Genomic DNA, 22,514 nt, shown 5'->3' with positions numbered 1-22,514 from the left:
TAAGATGGTAGGGGTCCCTGCTAGAGGCTTCCTGGCAACTTTATTTGCAACCTAAAAGGGGAGAGATAAGAGTGGAGTCAGTTAGTAGTTGGGATAAATCAGAAAAGGAATTTATGTGCTAGAAATGTATCCTTATTGTGGTCAGGTGAAGACACTGAGAATCTATCAACTATAGACATACAGGTGATGGGGTAGGAAAGTCTATAGGTTACTAAAAGTTAAAACTCACTTTTTTCCTCTGCCGCCAGTTTCCTGTCAGGGTGGCGGTGGGTGGTGGGTGGTGGGTGGTGGGGGGGTGGGGGTGGGGGTGGGTGGGTTGGTGGGTGGGTGGGGGGACGGGACAGGACAGGGACACAGTACTGATAGCTAGTCAATCTGCATCAGAGCTCGAAACCCCTGCTGAGGGGAAACTCCCTTTGACCTAAGGTTCTCTGGGACAGTGAGAGAGGGGAGAGGGGAGACCTTGATTTGCACAAGAAACAAAGCTTGTTCATCTGGTTGGTAGGCATTTGGCCTGTGAGGCATGTAGTCCCAGAAAGGACATTCTATCTAAGTTGGGGGGTTCTCAGGCATCTAACAGATGGCCTGGTAGCTGTCTGTTCCTTGCTCTTCTTTTAAGACTTTGTTTGGGGCTGACTTTATCTTAGGAAGTAGCTCAAGGAGGATATTTGCGAAAGGCAGATACCCAAAACAAATGCTAAAGAGGGGGCCTGGAGCTCAGAGGCAGAACACACACACACACACACACACACACACACACACACACACACACTCTTTAGGAGAATTATGAGCACAAGGAATTCATAGCAAGACACAACTGAATATTAAGCCGCCTAACACCAATAGACCTTGCTGATTGGCTTTCCCACTCGACTGACCCTTGGCTCGTCAAGGTATAGCTTATAATATACAGCTGGACTTCTATTTCGTATTCCTGTGGCTCGCCACAATTAGGGAAGAAATGAAGTGGCATATGAGAAAAGTTACAGACAGGAACAACCAGTCATTTACAGTCAGTGACTCCATGGCATTGCCAGGTTGGGCTCTTCATCAGGTGAGGCTGGCGGGTGGACCTCTTAAATACTATTTGTCACCTGCTGTATACTCACTCCCATGGCCTCCTGCAAACTAGCAAGAAAATTTCCTAGATTTATTTCATTGAGCATTGTTTTGTTATTTTTTTCTTTGTTTCTGGAGAATGCATTTACTGAATAAGAGGTTCTTGGTAAGTAGTTTTCTTTCAGGGCTTGAGACCTGCCATGTCCGTTGGCCTGTATGGCTTCTAATGGTAAATTTGCTGATGTTAGAATAGCCTTTTTCTTCCTCTATCCTCTTATTTCCTTTTGTAGCAAGGATGACTTTGAGTTCTTCCTGCCTCCACATCCCAGTGCAAACTTCTGAGATTACAGGCCAGCACACACTCCAGGCCGGATCTGCTTTTATTATTGTACTCTGCCTACTTTTTAAAACTTTCTGTTGCCAGTTTTAAGAAGTTACGATGTGTCTTAATATGTATTTCTTTTGAGTACCCTGGTTAAGCTTCACTTAGCTTCTTAAATCTGTGTTTGTTTCTTGATAAATTTCACAATTTTTGAGGCATTATTTATTCCAATGTTTTCTTCAATGCCATCTTTGCCTTGTCTTATAAGAATGTTAAATATTTTGTTATAGTAGTAAACATCTGTTTTTTTTGGTTCATTCAAAAGTTTATTGAGCAGCTGAGGATACAAAGGTATTAAAACATGGTCAGAGATGAGGCATTTGCACAGGTTGTGAAAGGCAGTAAAGTTTTCTACAGCATAAGAGTGGGGAATGGATGGCCAATCAGGAAAGGGGATTGAGATGAGACTAGGAGACGTCCTGATTGGCCATCCATTCCCCACCCCACCCCACCCCTGCATTCTGGAAGCAATCTCTTATTTCCTAAAGCATTTTTATTTCACTCTGATGCTGTGGAGAAGGTAGTTTTGAGGCCTAACAGGGCTGGTGTTCATGTCCACTCAATTTTCCATGAGGTGGAGGTGCGTACTTTGTGAGAGAAGTCAGATGGGGAAAACTGCCTATTGCTCCTCAGAACAGACTCGCAGGACAGAGTCATGCCAGGGCAGTAGTGAACATCTTTGAGGATTGTTTTGTCTAATTTTTTTCTGTTTTCTCTGGATGGGTAATTTCTGTAAGTCACTTGAAGTTTGCTGATTCTTTCATTTTTCAATTTTACTCTTAAGTTTATCCACTGAGTTGTGTTTTTAATAATCTCTTTTTTTTTAGTTGTAAAATTTCCATTTTGATTTTCATTATCTTTTTTCTTTGCTGGGACTTTATGATTTTTCTTTTGTTTGAAATCAGTCATAAGAGACAGTTGAGTCTTTATAATCTGTCATCTTGGTGCTGGAATCCACCAAACATCTTCCTTAAGAAATAAGCTTGAGGTTGTCATGGTTCTGGATACAGTGGGTTACTTATGCTTGGAAATTGAACATCCGGGGTAATACCTAATGAGATACTGGATCTTGTGAGAACCTTGTTTTTTTGTTTTTTTTTTTTTTTTTTGGTTTTTCGAGACAGGGTTTCTCTGTGTAGCTTTGCGCCTTACCTGGAACTCACTTGGTAGCCCAGGCTGGCCTCGAACTCACATAGATCCTCCTGGCTCTGCCTCCCAAGTGCTGGGATTAAAGGCGTGCGCCACCACCACCCGGCTGAGAACCTTGTTTTTGACTTGGCTTCCTCAGTGGCAGAGGATGAGACACCTGCTTAGGCTACGTGAAGGTAAATGTTTACATTCTGCCTGTTCTCCACAGACTCTGCCAGAAAAATTGTTGGGAGTCTCAGTCCTCTATTTGGCCTCCTGTAGTCCTGCCCTAGTGAGTGGCTTGTAGGGCCTCACTCCAGCCTGGTGACGGTGGAGTCACACATGGCTGTTGCTTGTGTGGGTGAGTGTAGGTCCATGCCTTGGTGGTGGTGTGTGACTGGCACAGAGCAGGTATTAACCTACAGATCACAGTTGTGAGGTGGAGATTTGGTAGGGTGGTTAAAATACTTGCTGTGCAAGAGTGACAGTGTGAATTCAACCCCCAGCACCTGTCTAAAAGCCAGGTGTGGCAGCACATCTGTAACTCCAGTCAGGAGGTAGTGGTGGCGGGGTCCTAGAGGTTTTCTGGCTAGTTTACCCTGAATGGCAAGCTGTCAGTTTAGTGAGAGACCTTTTCTTACCCACAAAGGCCCATGGACCTGTACACTCATGTGCATAGTCATAAATATATGAACATATGCACAAACACATAACACATAAGAACACTCACATATAACATATACATACATACATGTTTACATAAACATAACACATACATGGTTATACAACACATGCATGAACACATATACAAACATACAATACACATACACAAGCATACAGTGCATATACACATGCATACACATTTCCACACATGGAAACAAACATGTACATGTACACATATACAAATACACAAACATACAACATGTACACACAAACATACAACACACATAAACACAATACATATATTGTATTTATATGTGTGTTGTATATTTACAGACCACATACACACACACACACATACACACACACACACACTCACTCTCATACTTGTGTGCACACATACAAGAAAGAGGTCTGTTTTTCTTAGCCACCCCTCTCCTTTCCTTGCTAGAGACTGCAGTTCTGTTGTGTTTTCTCTTGTCTCTCCCTGTTGGTGTTAGCAGGTCACTGGCTTTTCAGATCTGAGTCTGGAGTATGAAAAGCAAACAAAGAACGCCTCACAGAAGCCAAGAGTGCGCTGTCCCTGTGCCCCAGAGTCTCCAGGTGGCTTATTCTGCTCCTTGATCCTCTAAGTTCTCTTACGTTGGTGTGCATTAAATGTCCAGTTCTGGAAAAAGAACAAATAAATCTGCTCCATAGTCCTGGATGTAGAAATTCCACCAAATAAAATTTATTACTAGCTTTTGGTATTTCCTTGGCTAAATTCAAAAGGTAATGATTTTATTGTAAAAAAAACTTTAATCGCTGTAACGTAATTTGTATAACATGGATTACTAGGTGTAAAAGACTCCCATAAAAATTGTCTAAAACATCTGTGTATAAAAAATGAGTATTCGGGGGCTGGAGAGATGGCTCAGAGGTTAAGAGCACTGACTGCTCTTCCAGAGGTCCTGAGTTCAATTCCCAGCAACCACATGGTGGCTCACAACCATCTGTAATGAGATCTGGTGCCTTCTTCTGGCCTGCAGATATACATGCAGGCAGAACATTGTATACATAATAAATAAATAAATCTTTAAAAAAAAAAAAAAAAAAAATGAGTATTCAGCCGGGCGGTGGTGGTGCACGCCTTTAATCCCAGCACTCGGGACAGAGGCAGGCAGATCTCTGTGAGTTCGAGGCCAGCCTGGGCTACCAAGTGAGTTCCAGGAAAGGCGCAAAGCTACACAGAGAAACACTGTCTTGAAAAACCAAAAAAAAAAAAAAAAAAAAAAAAAAAGTATTCAGAAACACAAATTCTAGCAGTGAAAAATTCTTTGGAAGATAATATCTACAATTTTTATTGAACATTATAATTTATATTTTAGTTCTTCAATAATTATGTGTACTTAGGAGGTATTTAAGTCAGCATAAGTCTATTATAGTGATGACTTGATATATTCTTTTTTTTTTTGGTTTTTTTTGAGACAAGGTTTCTCTGTGTAGCTTTGCACCTTTCCTGGAACTTGGCTTTGGAGACCGGGCTGGCCTTGAACTCACAGAGATCCGCCTGCCTCTGCCTCACGAGTGCTGGGATTAAAGGCGTGCGCCACCACTGCCCGACAATATATATTCTTTTATTAAGCTAGTAAAATATTGGATACTTCTGAGAATGAGCTATTCATTTATTAACACCTGCTCTTTGTAACAAATCAATTAGTTTGGATAGTTTAGGAATGGATACTTTTCTCTACTGAGTTACCCTTCCCAGGAATAATCACTGTTAACAGGACACATGCCTTGTCTACTTTAGTCTACATTTCATTTTAACTCAGGCTGGTCTTCTGCTGTGGAATAATCCTCTTATACATTATAAAGATTTGTCACTCAAATTGGTTTAATAAGATCCTGATTGGCCAGTAGTCGGGCAGGAAGTATAGACGGGGTTAACAAACTAAGGATGATGGGAAGAAGGGCAGAGTCAGGAGATGAGACAGCTGCTTGAGGAAGCAGGATATGTAGAAAATGAGGTAACAGGCTATAAGCCACGTGGCAAAGCATAAATAAAAATATGGGTTAATTGAAGTGTAAGAGTCAGTGAGTAACATGCCTGATCTATCAACTGCACATGTAGAAGTAATATTAAGCCCCTGAGTGGTTATTTGGGACCTGGTTGGCAGGAGAGAAATGTCCATTTACAATTCTTCATCTTCTACCATTATTCCCCTCCATTTTTTTCTTCCTGAGTGTCTGTAAGTTCCTTTTCCTTTTCCAGGTATTGAATGAACAAATGTATTGTTTCTCTCAGTGACTCATGTATATGCCTAAATGCCGTTTATACACAGGTGATTGCTAGCTATTTTTAGTCCAGGTCCTTAGTCAGGGTGTCAAATCCATAACTCCAGCTCTATTAGATATTATCCTTTGGCTGTTTGAGTAGCACTTGTAATCCATTATTCTCACACTGATCTCCTCCAGATTTTTCCTCTCAGCAAATGGTACTACTCTAAATACTATGTTGTTTGCTGAAAGTTTAGAGGTCTTTCTGATCCCCTGCCCTCTTCTCTGTCCATGTCTGATTATTCACAAGTCTACTAGCTTTTTCCTTCTGAATCTACCCAGTCTTTTATGTTTCTATCAACAATATTCGCTCATCACATTCCTGGCCTAATGCAGTTATTTTCTAAATAGACTCACTACTTCGTGTGCATGCCTGTGTGTGTGTGTGTGTGTGTGTGTGTGTGTGTGTGTGTGTGTACATCTGAGTATGTGTTCAGATATTTGTGGGAGCAAATGTACATATATGTGTATGTGTGTAGAAGTCAGAAAACAACTTCAGATGTCATTCTTTAGGCACAATCCATCTCATTTTTGAGACTGGATCTCTCATTTGCCTGGAGTTCACCAAATAGGCCATGCAGGATGTACAGTGGACTCCAAGGACCCACCTGTCTCTGTCTCCCCTGCTTTGATATCACAGCATGTGCTGCTGTGCCAACTCTTTGTATGAGCTCTTGGGATCAAACTCAGGTCCTCATGCTTGGCAAAGCAGGTACTTTACTAACTGAGCTATTGGCCAAGCTCCTGGACTCTCAACTTCATCGTTCCGGAATTAATTTTTTCACTCTAATTAGAAAGTTATTTCTGAATAAAAGTGTGGTCTTGTAACATGGCTACATAAGACTGGAAAATTTTAAATTTCCTTAAGCTAAATACCTAAATCCTTACTATGACTTTGCACACTACCTGTCTCAAATGTTTATTGAAGGAGAAAACATATCGTTGCAGCATTTGCTGTTAAAATAGTACTGCTATAGATACTTCTGTGTTGGATATTCTCATCGAAGTTGAGTTCCTGTTGTTCTGTTTGGATATCATCTATTAAATATCAAGGTACTCACTGGACAGATAGTGTAGTGCCTTTTAGCCATCAAGAGAAGAGAGAGGAGTCTTGTTTAGGAAGATCAGTAATGATTTATTAATCGAGTAATTCCATGTCTATTAGCTGAAAGGAGGCAGTTATATTCTAGAGAATCAGCTACTAGTTAAGGAGTATTTTTAGATTTTATGCCAAGCAACTTTCAGTTGAAAAGTAGCAATTGAGTCAAAATTTTTGTATGCATAACAAGTACAATTTATTCCGGCAAATCACAGACATTTGTTTAATTTATAATATGTAATAGGTGGGATAAAAAAGGAGATAATTTGAAATGAGATGAGCATGTAAGTTCTAATTATAATATAGTATGAATTTTAATGTACATAGAAATAAAGGCTCCAATGTCTTATTTGCCCTGCTCTAATAAATTCCATAGTCAGAGAGATTTAATACACTGGAAATATATTTCTCAGAGTTATGAGAGTGGGGAAAAGCAGGATCAAGCAATATTTAGTATCTAGTGAAGGCTTGCTTTTTGGTTCATAGATGACATCTGCTGTATTCTTATAAGAAGGGGGAATGGAGGAGCTTCATGACTCTGGGGAGCACACAGACATTGAGGTAGCAATATCTAGTGTGACTGATATTGGAAAAAACAGCAAAGTAGGCAGATGATGTTCTTAGAGACATGTGCTTCTGTTTCTCCTTTGCTCTATTTGGGAAGGAGGAGCGTGTGTTTTTGTGCCTGTGAAGGAGGCAGGGCATAGTAGGAGGACATCAGGGGCCTGAAAGAGAGGCCCAGTGGGAGTCAGCTTAATAATCACACAGAGCTTAGAAGTTCAGCGGGCTTAGGTAAGCTAATTAACCTCTGGGAGACTTAGTTTCCTCATCTATAAGTAACACTAATCCAGGTTTTACCTGCAAATTAAATTGGTTGTGATCATTTATTTTACTATTTATTCATGTATTCATATTTATGTATTTACTGTTTGCATTGGCACTAAGATACTTTATTTCTGACCTGAATAGTACATTTGCATACTATAAAGATAACAAGGAATCCAGGCAAATTAATGACTGTTTAAACTGTTTCAAATAGTTACTGGGTTGTAAAATGAGTCATAGCTTGTTGTAGGGTACTGAGAGGGTCCATGGAGTTCTGAAAGAGCTAATAAGCAGCTTTTTATTAAAACCCATTACTTAGAGGGAACATAGGCACTAAGATTTTCATAAGTAACTTTACAAACGCCCACTTTTCTTTGACTCTAGTCTGTTTTGTTTTGTAATTAATTGACTTTGTATTTATTTTTGTCTTACTATTAATTTTATCCCAGTCATTTCAAGGTTGTCTAAGCAAAACACTGACTTAATTGCTGTTTGTTATTTCTTGTTCTAGGCAATGGACCTCACCATGACCGTTGCTGTACATATAATGAAAACAACTTAGTGGATGGTGTTTATTGTCTCCCAGTAGGACACTGGATTGAGGCCACTGGGCACACCAATGAAATGAAGCACACAACAGACTTCTATTTTAATATTGCAGGCCACCAAGCCATGCATTATTCAAGGTAAAGATAGCGCCATGTGTATAAGCTTCAAAGTAGGACGAGAGGTAGTGTCAGGACAATGGAAATGTTTACTGAGTTCAAAACTGCCCTGCTTTGAGCAGATAAATAACAGTGTGTCAGTACATGAGCCCTTTTGGTTCTCTGTGTGAAAGATTTTTATAGAATTCTTTATTTCATGTATATGCAGCTATCTGCATATTTAGACAGAATAGTAGTTAACCAATCTGCTGATTCAATGGGTTGACTATAAAAATTGCTCTACTATATCCCAGGTCACTTTGTGTCCTTTCTATTACTTTATACAGGAGGGAGACAAATGTTTGTGGTCTCCTGTAGTGGACCAGCCCCCACACTTATTTACCCCAGGAACTCTTGAGGAATGAGGGACAAGAGATTTAGTTAGAAATAGAGAGGGAAAGTTACAGGGAGAAAACACAGGATAGACTCAAGAGGGCCTGGATCCTTATCCACTGGCCCAGAACTTTATTCCAAAGGTCTATTTATAACAATGCCAAGGGGTGGAGCAACAGATCTCCCCTTGCTAGTTAGACCCTTACAAACACCTGGTACCCAAGCCCGTGATCCAATCAACCCCTTTTGCTGTCCTGCTGGGTACAGTTACTAGGAAACCTAGTGGGCTCCAACAGTCTCCCTATTTAAGTTTTCTCGAATATTTAGTGTGAAAAATAAGACAGATAAATAGATTGTCATTTGCTTATCATTCATTACTATTTTATGTGTTTGTTTTTTTAAATATTGTGATAGCAACACATACCCTTAACAAAAATGCAGCCACCAAAGAGGATGATAAATGAGAGTCATTACATTTCCTTCATTGTCACTCATCAGAAGTGATTATGTTAAACCACTCCATGGCGAGTTTCTGTGGAATTTAAAATACCATGCACATCCTTTATTTGTTCATGGTTTATTTTCCTCTATTACAAGTGTGAATTTTAACCCTCATTTGTTCCTGTCCCCTACTCTAATCTCTATCACACGACTTTGTAACATTCTGTTTCTCACTTTCATAAAAACTGTAATTCTATGAGCTATCAGTTCTTGGCCATGTCTTCTCATTTCCTACTTTATAAGAGCATATTATGTTTTGTGCGTTTGTTTTTTCCAAATCTGCCTCCAGTGATTCATTGCCATTACTTTTACATTTTAAGATATATAGAAATTATATGTAATATAGTAAATAAGTCTTTCATATTTCAATTGCCTAAAATGTAAACCAATCTTCAAATATTATATATTATTTCCTGTTGAACACGTAATGCTTGTGCCAATCGGCAAGAGACATCAGTGTGTTCTTGAAATTTTTTTTTCGTTATACTTTATGTGCATGGGTGTTTAGCTTGCATGTATGCGTGCATACTACATGTGTGCCCAGTGCCTGAGCAGGCTAGAAGAGAGAATTGCATCTCCTGGACTGGAGTTATAGACAGTTGTGAGCTGCCATGTGGGTGCTGGAACTAAAACTTAGGTCCACTGGAAGAGCAGCCAGTGCTCTTAACCACTGATTCATTTCCCTAGCTCCTTTCAGTGTGTCCTTCGTAAATGTATTGCTTTGGATGAGATCTCTTGAGAGGAAGGAAATAGGCAAAGACTGTAAATTCTTCAAAATATGAGAACATTGCTATTCTTTTTAAACATACTTTCTTCCAAATTCATGTTTGATGTTAGTCTTGCTGGATTAAATGCATGGTGTGAGAAGGACAGGGGTTACACATGAACCATGAACGTGAGCATCTTTGAAATGCTCCTTAAATGACAGAACAGATAGCAGTCTGGTTCACAGAGACATGGGGGGCGGGGGATTTGAAATGCACCTGCGAGTTTTCACTGTGGCATTGACATTAAGAGTGATAAGTCTAGTGAGGTAATGGCGCAAATGAGTGAAATAAAGGAAAAACAGATGAACTGAAAATATGAACCATTGTGTCCATACAGTTTAGATGTCAGGGAAAGCAGGTATCACAGCAAGGTTGAATAGCAGCCCCACTGAGCTGTTCTAAGCTTTCTGAGGATGTGCTTGGGGGTTGTCTCTCATTTGTCATGAGCAAAACTCCCTAGACCCTCCAAAGAGCTGTGTCCTGGGCTCAGAGACTTCCTTCTAGGATGTGATTACCTTATCACTCTCACTGCCTTTGATGGCTGTCCCTAAAGATTCTTCTTAGATGTGTGTTGGATTCACATTCCATTCTTAAATTCTATATTCTTCACCTGTGGTTTTATTGTTTTATATTTTGGAGACTTTCTCAGTATTTTTTCCCCAAAATAAACTATAGAATACTTTTTTTGTATAAAATTTTGGGAATTTTAATCTTTTGATTTTGATTTTGATTTGTTCTAGTTTATGAATGAATGTATTCATGGATCTTTCTTACAATACTTATAATTACTCAAACGTTCTACCAAGATGATCCTTTTTCCTCCCCCCCAATTAATTGTTTTTTTTTTATTTAAATATTTCTCTTCTATAGCTCTAAAATGGCCAATGATTTTTATTTGCTCATATTTATTGCATGAAAAATTAGGTTGGTTATCACATGTAGTTGGCATGAGCTTCTACGATTATTGGCTTCTCAATCTGAGAGTGTTGGTTGAATGCCCGACACAAGTAGGTTCTGTTTCTCTCCACCCAACTGTGTCTCTTTGTGAGTCTTTGCTCTTTGAGATCACTGTAGATTACTCAGCTCCACATACACTAACAAAGCTGTATATGAGGTGGGAAGGAATGATGGGTCATGGACTCAACTGCGTAAGGAAGGTAGAATTTGTTTTCCTTAAAGCAACTTGGCTTTACACCCAAACTCTCTTACAGAATTCTTAGGTAACTTAATCTGCTGTTACATATCATAACACATAAAAATGCATTTATAGTTTGTATTCTCATCTGATGTTTTTGATTGTCAAGTGTCATAACTAAGTGGACTGTTGGGTGTGTCTTTTTTTTTTGTTTGTTTGAAATGTGGGGCTTGTGGGATAGCCCATTGGGTACAGACATCTGCTGCCAAGGCTGACAATGTGTGTTTAATTCCTGGAACCCACATGTACAAGGAAAAAACTGGATCCTGCAACTTCTAACCTTTCCACGTAGGTTGCAAAGGGTATAACAATGTGAAAGCAAGCGAATATGTATTTAACTATCCACGTTATATTTCTATATACATCTGTGTGTATATGTATATATTCCTCCAAGTCCTGAGGACTTTCATTTGCATCATCTCCATGTGGTTATTGTGCACACAGTATTTGAAAACTATTGTAACTTCCCCAAAGAGGCAGCATTTTTGAATAAAGGAGGAATATTTTTACATATATGCATATATTTTAGTTTAATTCACATTGGATATTCCAACTATAATATACCTTCATTTTAAACTAGACAAGATAAAATGTGTATTTAGTTTTAAATGAAAAGCTATGTATATAGGTCCTTATTCATTTAAAAATACCCGATTGATAGGTTTGTCACGTTCATCTGAGTATAATGTGTGAGTTTATCTTAGGTTTTGAAGTAGATCTACTCATGATAGGTAATATGCTTGAGCATATGTAATAATATAGACATTAAAACTTTTTTAAGAGGATACAAACACAGACTATATAGTTTGAATATGGGAAGAGAATTATGCCTGGAATTCCTTTATGATTAGGGGTAAATTGTATTGAAATGAGTAGTCAGGATCTATTTCATGATTAGTCTTCCAGGAATAAAAATACATAACCATTAAATAGTATGTCATAGGGTGTACGGAAAGTATGTTCATTCAGTAAGAGCTACAACATAGCCCATGTTGAGTGCTAGGCTATCAGAGGCCTCTGCTCTCAATGGACTCATAATATATTAAAAGAAGAAGACAGTCATATATGAATCTATAATGCAGAGAGATTATTGTTGCAATGAGGTTTTACATGCAGTGTAGTAAGGGGTAGAAATTTTAGTTCAAAGAAATCTTCAGAGGAAGAACGTAAGCTGGAATATGGAGGGTTGGGCTTTTTTTTTTTTTTTTTCCTAGTAGGTATCTGGGGAAGATAGGTCAAGTTAAGGAGAGTGTCCAGTGTGGATGAACAGAGGAATGATAGCAGAATTCAGATGACCAAATTGTTTTGTATTGCCAGGTTACTTTGAAGGGCAAAAGAGGGATGTTTGCTACTTAGCCTGGATAACAAGTATAACATTGGACTGTTTCAGTATCATTGGTAAACAAGGCAGCTGGCAGGCATTTGCCTTAGAAAAGAGTATCTTAGTCCCCCTCAATATTCAAGAGTCAGAGATTGTTATTCATCAACATTATATTTCCATGTTCAGGCTATACGTGGAAAAATGGCGCCTCCCTCTTCAATAGAACTTTTTTCGTGCAAAAGAACAGATTTGCATTAAAGACACAGACAACTAATTTAATGAAACATTAGTGGTAAAGGGCTATAATTTCTGTTTCTTGAAAAGGTTTATTGCCAATTGAACACACTTCAAGAGACATAAATTAGACTTAATGAACATAACACTTTAGGCTCTTGACATGTTACAATTTAGAAAATGTATTGTAAAAGCCTGCTTATACTTTACAGGCATTTGCTTTATAAAAGAAAAAAAATGCATAGTTATTTTTAAAACAGTTATTTTAAACAACACAGCACAGTGGCTTTGTATACTTTAAAATATTGTTTTATTTGGCATGTTTTTAAATGATGAGATTAGTTACTCTGTAATTAATTACTATGGAGGAAGTAAGGATCAACTTGCATTCTACTCTCAGTTTTTTATTTTCTCCTGGATAACCTTGGGACAATCCTTGTAATGGCTCTGCAAGCATTAGCTTTCCAATTTGCAAAGCAAGATGTGGATCTGTATGACTGTAAAGGCAGTGCTAGAAATGGACTAAGGTTAACGACACAAGAGAGAAGGCCTAGGTGACATTTTGTCAACAAGTTTTGTTCACCTAAAATGACTATGTCATGTTAGCTTTTCTGGTTTCAGATCCAGGAACCAAATGCTTCATCTCCAAATGATACTTTACTTCACTTGTGTGGCCCTAGGCACATATTCAGTTCAAGTCTGTAGAAGCCATGTTTACAAATACACATCTTATAGCCAGTGCAGAGTTGCCTTTAGTGAGTATGCAAATGCTTCCTACATTATATAATATTTTTTATATTACTCATGTTTGTAATCAAACCTTGGCAATAACTTTCCTTTTGGAATAGATAGAAACAGGCCCCAAAATTCTTTATGTATTGCTAACAGATTGCATTGCTTTTATTCTGTAGTTCAAAAGCAAAATATTACTGGTCAAAGGACGCCAACCAGTTTCAACTGGTATTTATATCTGGTCAAATGATTTGAGATTCTTTAAATCTTAAAATGAGATTACAGTTGTTCATAGTTGAAGGAAGGGGGACTGCACGTTTCTCCTGACTAGGGAAGGCTTTCTACTGAGTTTTAACTAGATGTGTGGGATTCCTTTGAAGGTCTCTTTTTCCTATTTACATATGTTGCTGTTCATGTTTCTTATGGCCAGTTATTGACAGGTGTCCTTTTCTTCCAGATTTGAAAGTAAATTTTATGTAAAACATTTAAATACAATGTTTTGCACTACAAATGTACTTATGCTGGGATGATTCATAAACAGTATCATGTGAAAGGAAACCTATTAATGATGAAAGGCCCGAAATTGGAGTCACCCATCTACTCAAGTGTGTGAAGATGTCAGTTTTTGCTGATAAAGCTGTCGTGGTGCCAGTGCAGTTATAAAAGAAGCAGCTGGATTCTGTGCCGTCTTATACATTATCCACAGCATTGGCATTTAAATTATGATTTTGCATTGTCTTCAGATGTCTCCATCAGTGGCGAATGAAAGGAGATTGAATGAGAGTGTGTGAGCATCAGACCTAAGGCCATGGCTGTAAGAATGATAGCGACTGGAGTGTTCTTTTGTAATAAAGAAGAAAGGAAATGAGGTTCACAAGGCATTATGTGGGTAAAGTGAGGCAGTGTTACTGTCACCTGTGAACTTTATCACAAAAGCATGAGCAGTGAGATGAGGGTATATTCAGTAAGAGAAAATGGCCTAAAATGATAGTTATTGTAGAATAACTTCATGCTAATGAAAATGATCCCATAGGATGGGAGAGAAGTGATTAACCAGAGAAGGGGGAGAGAAACAGATGCAAAATTTTTTCTGTAGCAACAGAGAACAGACTCCAGGAGAACAGAGGGTTCCTCCATGATCATGGGAGGAGGAAGCAGGGAGTTTGGGCTTGGATGTGGTAGGTTGCCGTAGTAGTGAGAGCATGTAGGAGTTCACGTTTTGATTGCTTTCTGCTTTCTCAGTGAAATATGAAGCACAGTTTTAGCAAGAAGAGAAGGGAGTAAAAAGAGTTTTAGGTGAAAATGAGGTATCTAGACCAAGTGACTCATGGAATGCAAATGAAATGACTTATGAATTTTAAGTTTCACAAGGTTCTCTCAATTCCAATATCACAGTGTCTATGACAACCACAGAAAAGTTATTCTCCCAGATTAAATGAATACAGAAGGCAGAGTGAGTACTTTTGACAAGCTGAGATAGCCTTTGTGTAACTCCAGATAGATTATACAGAAATCTAAGTAACATGCCATCACAGTGTGGTGAGGTAGGATAGAGTTAAATGTGTCCTGCTTTTATGGCAGGTTCACTTTAGAAAGCCAGGCAGTCTGCTTATGTTAGTAAAGAACAAGTCAAAGAATGTTTTGATCTTGTTTTTAGAGGCTTGGTGTGTTTAAATCACTTTGTCAGTTATTGTAAGCAATCATTTAAATTGGTTTAAAATAACTGGTTCCTTGATTATGGTCTTCTCTGGGTGAACAGAATGGAAGGATTATTACCTTAATTGAGAAGATCAATAAAGGACAGCAGACATGCATGCATTTCTTCCTTCATGTGAAAATGGCTTGCCCTTAGCTATTTAGGTATCACAAAAGCTTTGTTGTGACTTTTTAGTTCACTGATAATTAATTTTGAAAAGATAGATATTTATTTTTGTGTTTTGATGTTATAAAATACTTCTCCATCCTTGTTTTCCCAAGATCTTAAAGTTTTTCTCATTAAATGTCATATAGACTTCTTTGTTCTTGATAAGTGAATCAATCGTGATAAAAATATTCGCTTAATTGATCAACAGGTATGAATATCACTGAAAGTATTAATATTACCAAAAATATTGGGCTTATAAATACACAGATGCACTTACACACACACATAGTATCTATTTATATGGAGTCTCAGTTGCATAATAAGTATTGTATTCTGCCTAAATACACATATATGAAACAGCAGTTGGGGCAGGGTCCTGCAATTCAGACTGAAATTAGAGGATCCTGATCAGATGTTGTGTAAGGACTGCACTGGGCAAGTTGAACTATATTAATATTTATAACCCTTGACTCTGTGTGTGTGTGTGTGTGAGAGAGAGAGAGAGACAGAGACAGAGAGACATAGTGTGTGTCTTTAGTGTTCTCCTAGGTTACAGGATAAGAAGAATGGAGGCTTCTCTGAACCTCTCTAGCTGAACAGTGAAGAGCCCCCTCCTAGACCTGTCTCTTTCTGCCTCTTCCTCCTTTTATTCTCAAGAGGTGGAGCTTCCACTTTCATATCTTATTATGTCCCATAACATCCCTCTAAGAGTTTCTCATCAGATCACAAGTATAGACACAAATAATTGACAGAAAGATTCTATTTACAGTGTTTCACTTATTCAATCGTAACAATGACTTCTTATCATTTTGTTTCTTTTTAAGAAAGCAAGGCAGGATGCTGTGGATGTGAGAGAAGCACTCTGGTAGAGAGCAGGGTTCACATACATTCCTCCATGGTCCTCAGTCAGAATAGCGGTTGTTTACAGTTGCTGCGGTTTCTAGATCCATCTGCTAATTGGATGAAATCAAATCAAATGCTGTTAATGAGTGATGAAAGTTTAAATGGTAGGATACAGTGGTATCACAAAATTGAAAGTTGTGCACTGGAGTGCAGTAGTACACTTGGACATCAGAACATCTGCTTTCAAAGTGCTCCTTTGTGAGTTTGTCTATTATTCCCCATTTTAAAGAAGAGGGAATATGAATTTTAAAGCATAATTTTGATTATATATCACACGTATATTGTGTTAGGAATTATAAATGCTCTAGTTTAACAGTATGGTCATATTTAGATATAAGCAAAGGTGCTTTTCGCTCTATATAAATAATCTTTTATGTCAGGCAAGCAGATACACTCAGAATAGATCTCCCCTCACCTAAGTGAATAGTAACTGAGGGATATTTTTGGGTCCTTTACTGCTATATGACTTGAAAAAACTAAAGAGAAGCACCCTCCGGACTGTGAGCCATGATTTCCTAGTTAGTTCACATTTCAGCAGTGAGCAGTGGGATGTTTGAACAGCTACTGGACTGCTTTGCTGGATGCGGGTCTATATTTGTAAAACTTTACGTGGGAAGGCTGTCACTGTAGTCTGTCACATTTGTGCCTGTTCTACATCCCCCTTCATTTCTATTTTTCTACCATTTTCTGTATTCCCCCCTACAGTCTCTCTGCCTTACTCATCTTTGTTTTCTTTCCTTCCACAGGTTGGCCATCTCTCCTCTCTCTTGTCCTCCTCTGTTCTTTTCCTGACTTCTCTTTTCTGGCATGTTCTAGTCAGCTTTTATTGTCAATTTGACACAGCCTAGACTCTGTAGACCCTAGAGTCGTCTGAGAAGGGAATCACAGTTAAGGGTCTGCCTAGATGGCCTGTGGGGGATTATCTTGATAGGTGATTGAGGTAGGCAGGCCCACTTTACTGTGGACAATCCTCTGCCTTGGGGTGGCCCCGGGCTGAAAATGAGCTTGCAAGCTCGCCAGTGAACAATGTTCCTCCATGGTTTCTGCTTCAAGCTCCTGCTTGAATTCCTCAGTGAGGAACTGTGACTTGAAAGTCTGAGCCAAACACATCCTTCCTTCCCCTGAGTTGCTTTTGTTCGGGCTGTTATCACAGCAGCAGAAAGGGAGCTAAGACTCCCTTCATTCTTACGCTGTCTTCTTGACTCTTTATTAGTAAGGCAGTGTGAGACTGAACTTCCTATCTGAACACATCTTTGAGATAGTTTGTACTTCCTGGTCGTGTTGTGTAGTTAGGTGACTTGGGACCATTTTCCTTTCATCCATTCGGTGTTTGGATAGTTTTTGAGTACTTTTCCCCAGAAGTTAGGTATGAGAGGTACCTGTTCTGTCTCAAAAGCTAATGGTCTCGTGGTCGAGGCACATGAAATATACATTTCTATGAAAATATTAATGCAGCTAAGTTACTTTTTATGTCTCTGAATTTTTTTCAGCTTATTTTTTTTAAGTGGCCCAAACGGTGTCAAGGACTTGGAGTCCTGTTTAAATCTTACTACATTTGCAATGTAACTTTGGTTTCAAAAATGTATTTAATATTTAATAGCCAGGAGCAATTTTTTAAAAATATGGAGATATCGTGTTAATTAAAATTGTATGAAGTAAGGAACTTCATAAAAATTTAATTTACCTCACATTCTTGTTTTCTCATCCTAACAAAGTATTTTTAGTAATTGTAATATTGAAAAATAGGAAAAGGCTTCTAGGTAAATATAATGCTATCAAAATTATGTTTTAGGCTTTTATTGTTAAAAAGTAAAATTTAATATGTTGCTGAGAATCAGACTTTGCTTCATATGACATCAAAGTATATGGTTTATACAATATTTTATGTGAATTCTTCCATTTCATCTCATCTTTTCTATGTTGTACAAAATCTACCTTGCTGTATTTGAAAAGATTGCTTGGATAATTATTTTTGATACCATGCATCAATATAATGCAAGTCTTAGAAGCGTTAATAGTTTTTATTGTATATATAATATATTATAGTTTTTATAATGTATATTACATATATATGATATAGTAACAGCTTCTAAGAAATTACCAATATTATTTTATTTGAGTTTGCCACATCTCCATTGGAAGTGTTTGAGTTAGTTAAGGTCTCTTGTGTTGGTAGTTTTTAAGCTTACCTAGCTTCACAGTCCTTCACAAATTGTTTAGGAATTTGTATGGGAAACCAAGTCAAGAGAAGTATTTCTAAACATAGTAGAAAATGGAGCCTGTGATGGTTAATTTTAACTGCCAGCCTGACAGGTTCTAGAATAAGCTAGAAAGAACCTTCCAGAAGTGTGTGTAGTTTCAAGTTTGGTTTAACTGTGTTAGAATGATCCATCCTAAATGTAGGTGAGACCATCACATGGGCTGGGGTTCCAGACTGTAAAAATAGAAATCAAGCAGAGCATACACATTCACTCTGTTTCCTGACTGTGGGTAAAATGTGAGCAGTTGATTCATGGTCCTGCTATACTGTACCTTTGCCACCATGAGTGATTGCACTCTGACCCTCAAACTGTGAGCCAAAGCAAGCCCCTCCTCATGTCACATTTGTCCCATCAATGAGAAAGATAACCAATTCAGGAATCTAAATCATTATCTCAAGTCTGTTGGCAAGATCAACAACTGCCATTGTGTTTCTATGGAGAGGATCACTTAGGGTGGGTGTACTGATGCTCAGGTGGTACGTTTACATCTTACTGGAAGCATATTTTCTCACAGTCGAATATTATTTAGCCACAAAAGAACAGTATCCTATCATTTGCAACAAACAGATGGCGCCATATCATAGGAGATAATATTAAGTGAAATAGGTCAGGAAATTCAGTGTATTTCACCTTATAGTAAGATGTTTAAAAAGGAGCACCTGGACTCTATAAAAGAGATTGCTGGAGGTTGGGAAGTGTGTGGGAGGCTAGGTAGTCCAAACTAAACACTGCTATAAGGAGTAAGTTCCAATGGTTCAGTCCATTCTAATGAATGATGAGGAGACATTCCAAGGCTCCACACACAAAGTAGGAGATAGAGATGTTACGTACTCTGACTTTATTAGTGCATATTGTATACATGTATTGAAATATCACACTGTGCTCCATAAAGGGGCATTTTTATGTGTTAACAGATTTTAAAAATGTAAAAAGTTGGAGATATTAACTAACTTTCCTCATTATGCTGTAAATGTGTAACATGAAATTATCACACTGTACCCCATAAATTTGTATAGATGAAATAAATGTTAAAAATTCAACTGACATTATTTCAATTACACATAAAACTAATTTAGTGTTTGAAATTAGAATGCTGTTGCCATTTTCTATTACTTGAACAACAAAGGCAAAATAGAATTTTCTATGTATTTAACTTGCAAAATGGCCCAATAAGAAGTGTGTCATCCTAGAGTAGATTTTTTTATTGCTTAATTATGAATTGAATTTTAATGAAAAGAGCACAACATTCCTCTAAAATTCAATGAGCTACACTATTAGGAATAAGAACAAAATAAGGCTTTTTGTTTATATCTTAAATGAAAAGAATAAGAAGGGCATCTGTCAGGTCTTTTGTTTTTAAGAGGTGAGTGAAATCAATCGACCCTCTGACTAGAAATGGTGCAGAGTCATGGCAATGAGGAGAAATAAGCTTAGGAGCAAAAGCCATCTATTGTGTTATAAATGGTGAATCCAAACAACATATCCTCATTAAAAATAAGAAGGCCGTAAATTGAAAAAATGCTCTGGAGTGCAGAACAGGTCAGTCATTTAATGGAACCTATCTATAATTAAAATGCAAAGTAAAGAGAAGGTAAAATGTGGCTGTATGCTTGGGCAGATGCAAACAGAATTTAATACCCAACTTTGGTTTGAAGTATTTGTCTTATTCATCAAAATAATTTCTTTAACATATTTAAGATATTTGTCTTAGTCTGGCTTTTTGCTAATGCAAATGGATTTTTTGGGGGGAGGCGGGTAGAACAGAAAATATAGACACTGTACAAGTAGTTAGTGTACATACACAAAAAAATCCAGGGAATGAATTTTTATTGCAGAGCCTCTTGGGGAAAAAGAATAGTGCTATGTGCTAAGCTGATGGGAATTAGTTTTATCATCTTTAACAAGGTTGAAGGTCAATCCAAAGAGATGTATTACATGAGTACCTGCTATATCTGAGTACTGTGGACCCTGGGGTTGAAGGCTGTAAATCTTCTACCATTTTAAGATCAAAGTGATGGTGTTCTGATTAAAGCATGGAGTTGGCCCTGAAAATGAACTTGAAGATTTTAAACAAAAGACTGTACTGTCTTCTTTTAAGTTCTAATGCAGATCTGCCCTGTGACAGCCTCAGACCCCAACTGACTGAACAGGTGCTACAGAAATGCCATGGATACTGAAGGCCGATCCATTATTAGGGATAGAAGCATTTGGAGAAGTTAGACTTGGAACGGGGAGACAGAGAAGATCAGTGGAAGCAAGCAAGCCTAAGAAGAGAAGATAAATAAGTCTTTGAAGGTGAAAATAAATCCTGGAAAAAGGTTCAGAAGGAACAGCCTTCCCCAAAGGAAAACCATCATGTTGGTTTGTTTGTTGTCTTTTTCCAACTATCTAGTCAATTCTGGACTTAGTGAAAATCTTTAAAATGAATCACTTCTTTACTAGTGGATTTGGAAAAAATAAATTTAGCTTTTCTAAGCAGTAAGCTCTCAAGTGTAAGAGGCATATGGATAGTTTACCTTAAATACTACAATATCCAATTATGCCCACTTTTATTCATAAGATTGGGAAAAGTCCCTGTTGCAGTGCCATCTAGGGATCTTTGAAGATCTTATGAATTAGAGATTTTTTGAGACTTCAAATACAGTACATGAATTCTAGTAGTAAGGACACTCTGGAGAGTTACTGGCTTGGGACATTGTTAATAGCATTACAAATGTGACCACAGTGTGTCACCTGTTTGTCAGGATTTAACATTATGTCATCATATTGACCAGGCCCCCTGTCTGATGTGGCCAGCCCTGTAACACCTGTCTTGGTAGTGAGGGTAGAGACTTTGTCTCATTCTCATTTGCTTTCCTAGCCCCTCTGCCTGCAATTAGCGTACCTGGTGTGAAAGGCATTCAGTGATTCATTTCAACTTCCCCATGAAAAGGCTTTGTCCTGTTTCAGGGTATAGTTCATGTCTGAGTTCAGCTTCATCACTAGTCAATGCTGTTGATGTGTTGGGTGCCCGACTCTGGCACCTCTATCTAGATTGAGCTGTGAAATTGGTGAAGTCTAATGACTCACTGTCTTTTGCCATCCTGGGATGTATTCAGAGCTTTTGAACTCACTAGTAGGCCTTGTGTGGCGTAGCAGAGGGTGAAGCTGGGGAGATGACAATCAAATTGCCACAGAGCTGGAGAATAGCCATCTAGCAGGTGCAATGACTTCTCCCCTTTGAATCTTCTGGGCGACTAGAATCTGTCCCTACACTGACGGCAACAAGAAGTGGGGTTCCAGAAAGAACCAGTTATTGTCAGTACTAATTTTAGTGGCCTAGATGGCTCAGTGGATAACGGTGCTTGCTGCAAAGCCTGAAGACGTGAGTTCTATCCCTAGGACCCACCTGGTAGAAGGAGAGAACGTCATCAAGTAGTCCTCTGACCACCACAGGCATTTATTGGCATGCCTGTACCCACACATATGCATACACATACCCACATAAATAAGTAAATCGGTGTAATTAAAACACAATGATTTTCAGGGGCTACTGTTGGCAGTTTGGAGTGGAGAGTAATAAATTTATTACAAGAATATTGGACCTATCATTGTAAACTTTCCCAGAGTTCATCAGTCTCCAGTCATAAAGGCAAATGAGGAATCAGGCGGTTGGGTGCTTCTGACTCACTGTTGGGATAAAACTTCAGCAGTCCGGAGACTAACTGCTTTTAGAGAAGCCTGAAGGTGAGCATGGCCCTTTTCTGGACTCCGAAATGTGGCTGGAGAGGCTTCTTTCCATTGGCATTACATAACAAAGCAAAACCTAAAACTTCCCTATTCAAACATAGCTCACGATGCCTAAAACAGCAAAAAAAAAAAAAAAAAAAAGTGTTGATGCTTATCCGTTTTCATTTTGTGTGTGTGATTGTGCATGCACATATGTGCACATGCATGTGGAGGCCTGAGGTTGGTGTCATCGCTGTTCACTGCCCGGTTGGCATTTATGTAGATTCTTGGGATCTGAACTTAGGTCCTCATGTTCATATGGCAATTGCTTTATAATCGCTGTACTGTCTTCCCAGCCAGAATGTGTTTACGTGTGATACCTGGTTCCCTTCTGGGGAAATTCATTATGTACTAGGCAGAGGGTGACCACCTCTCAGGATTCAGTAGAAACTGTAGGCAGAGAGCCTCCAGTGAGGCTCTTTGGTAGACAACACTTCTCATGTGAAACCCCAGCTCTTT

At 38.4% G+C, this 22,514-nt stretch overlaps 2 protein-coding genes across 5 annotated transcripts in view; both read left to right on the top strand.

Annotated features, from left to right (window-relative positions):
- Positions 1-22,514, top strand: part of Epm2a (EPM2A glucan phosphatase, laforin) — a 105,052-nt gene that overhangs the window by 37,729 nt on the left and 44,809 nt on the right. For all 4 annotated transcript variants that reach the window (XM_059272740.1, XM_059272739.1, XM_059272741.1 and 1 more), the window contains exon 2: positions 7,984-8,158. In XM_059272740.1, coding sequence (XP_059128723.1) covers positions 7,984-8,158 — 175 coding nt within the window. The remainder of the gene's footprint in view (positions 1-7,983; positions 8,159-22,514) is intronic.
- The window catches only part of LOC131918736 (zinc finger protein 431-like), a 61,235-nt gene that overhangs the window by 16,912 nt on the left and 21,809 nt on the right, over positions 1-22,514 (top strand). Inside the window, exon 3 of the mRNA XM_059272945.1 lies at positions 7,984-8,158. The gene's annotated coding sequence lies outside the window, so the exon portion shown is untranslated. The remainder of the gene's footprint in view (positions 1-7,983; positions 8,159-22,514) is intronic.

This window comes from Peromyscus eremicus, chromosome 8b, assembly GCF_949786415.1.
Source record: "Peromyscus eremicus chromosome 8b, PerEre_H2_v1, whole genome shotgun sequence".
Classification (NCBI taxonomy): domain Eukaryota; kingdom Metazoa; phylum Chordata; class Mammalia; order Rodentia; family Cricetidae; genus Peromyscus; species Peromyscus eremicus.
This window is presented reverse-complemented; position numbering and strand designations above follow the sequence as displayed.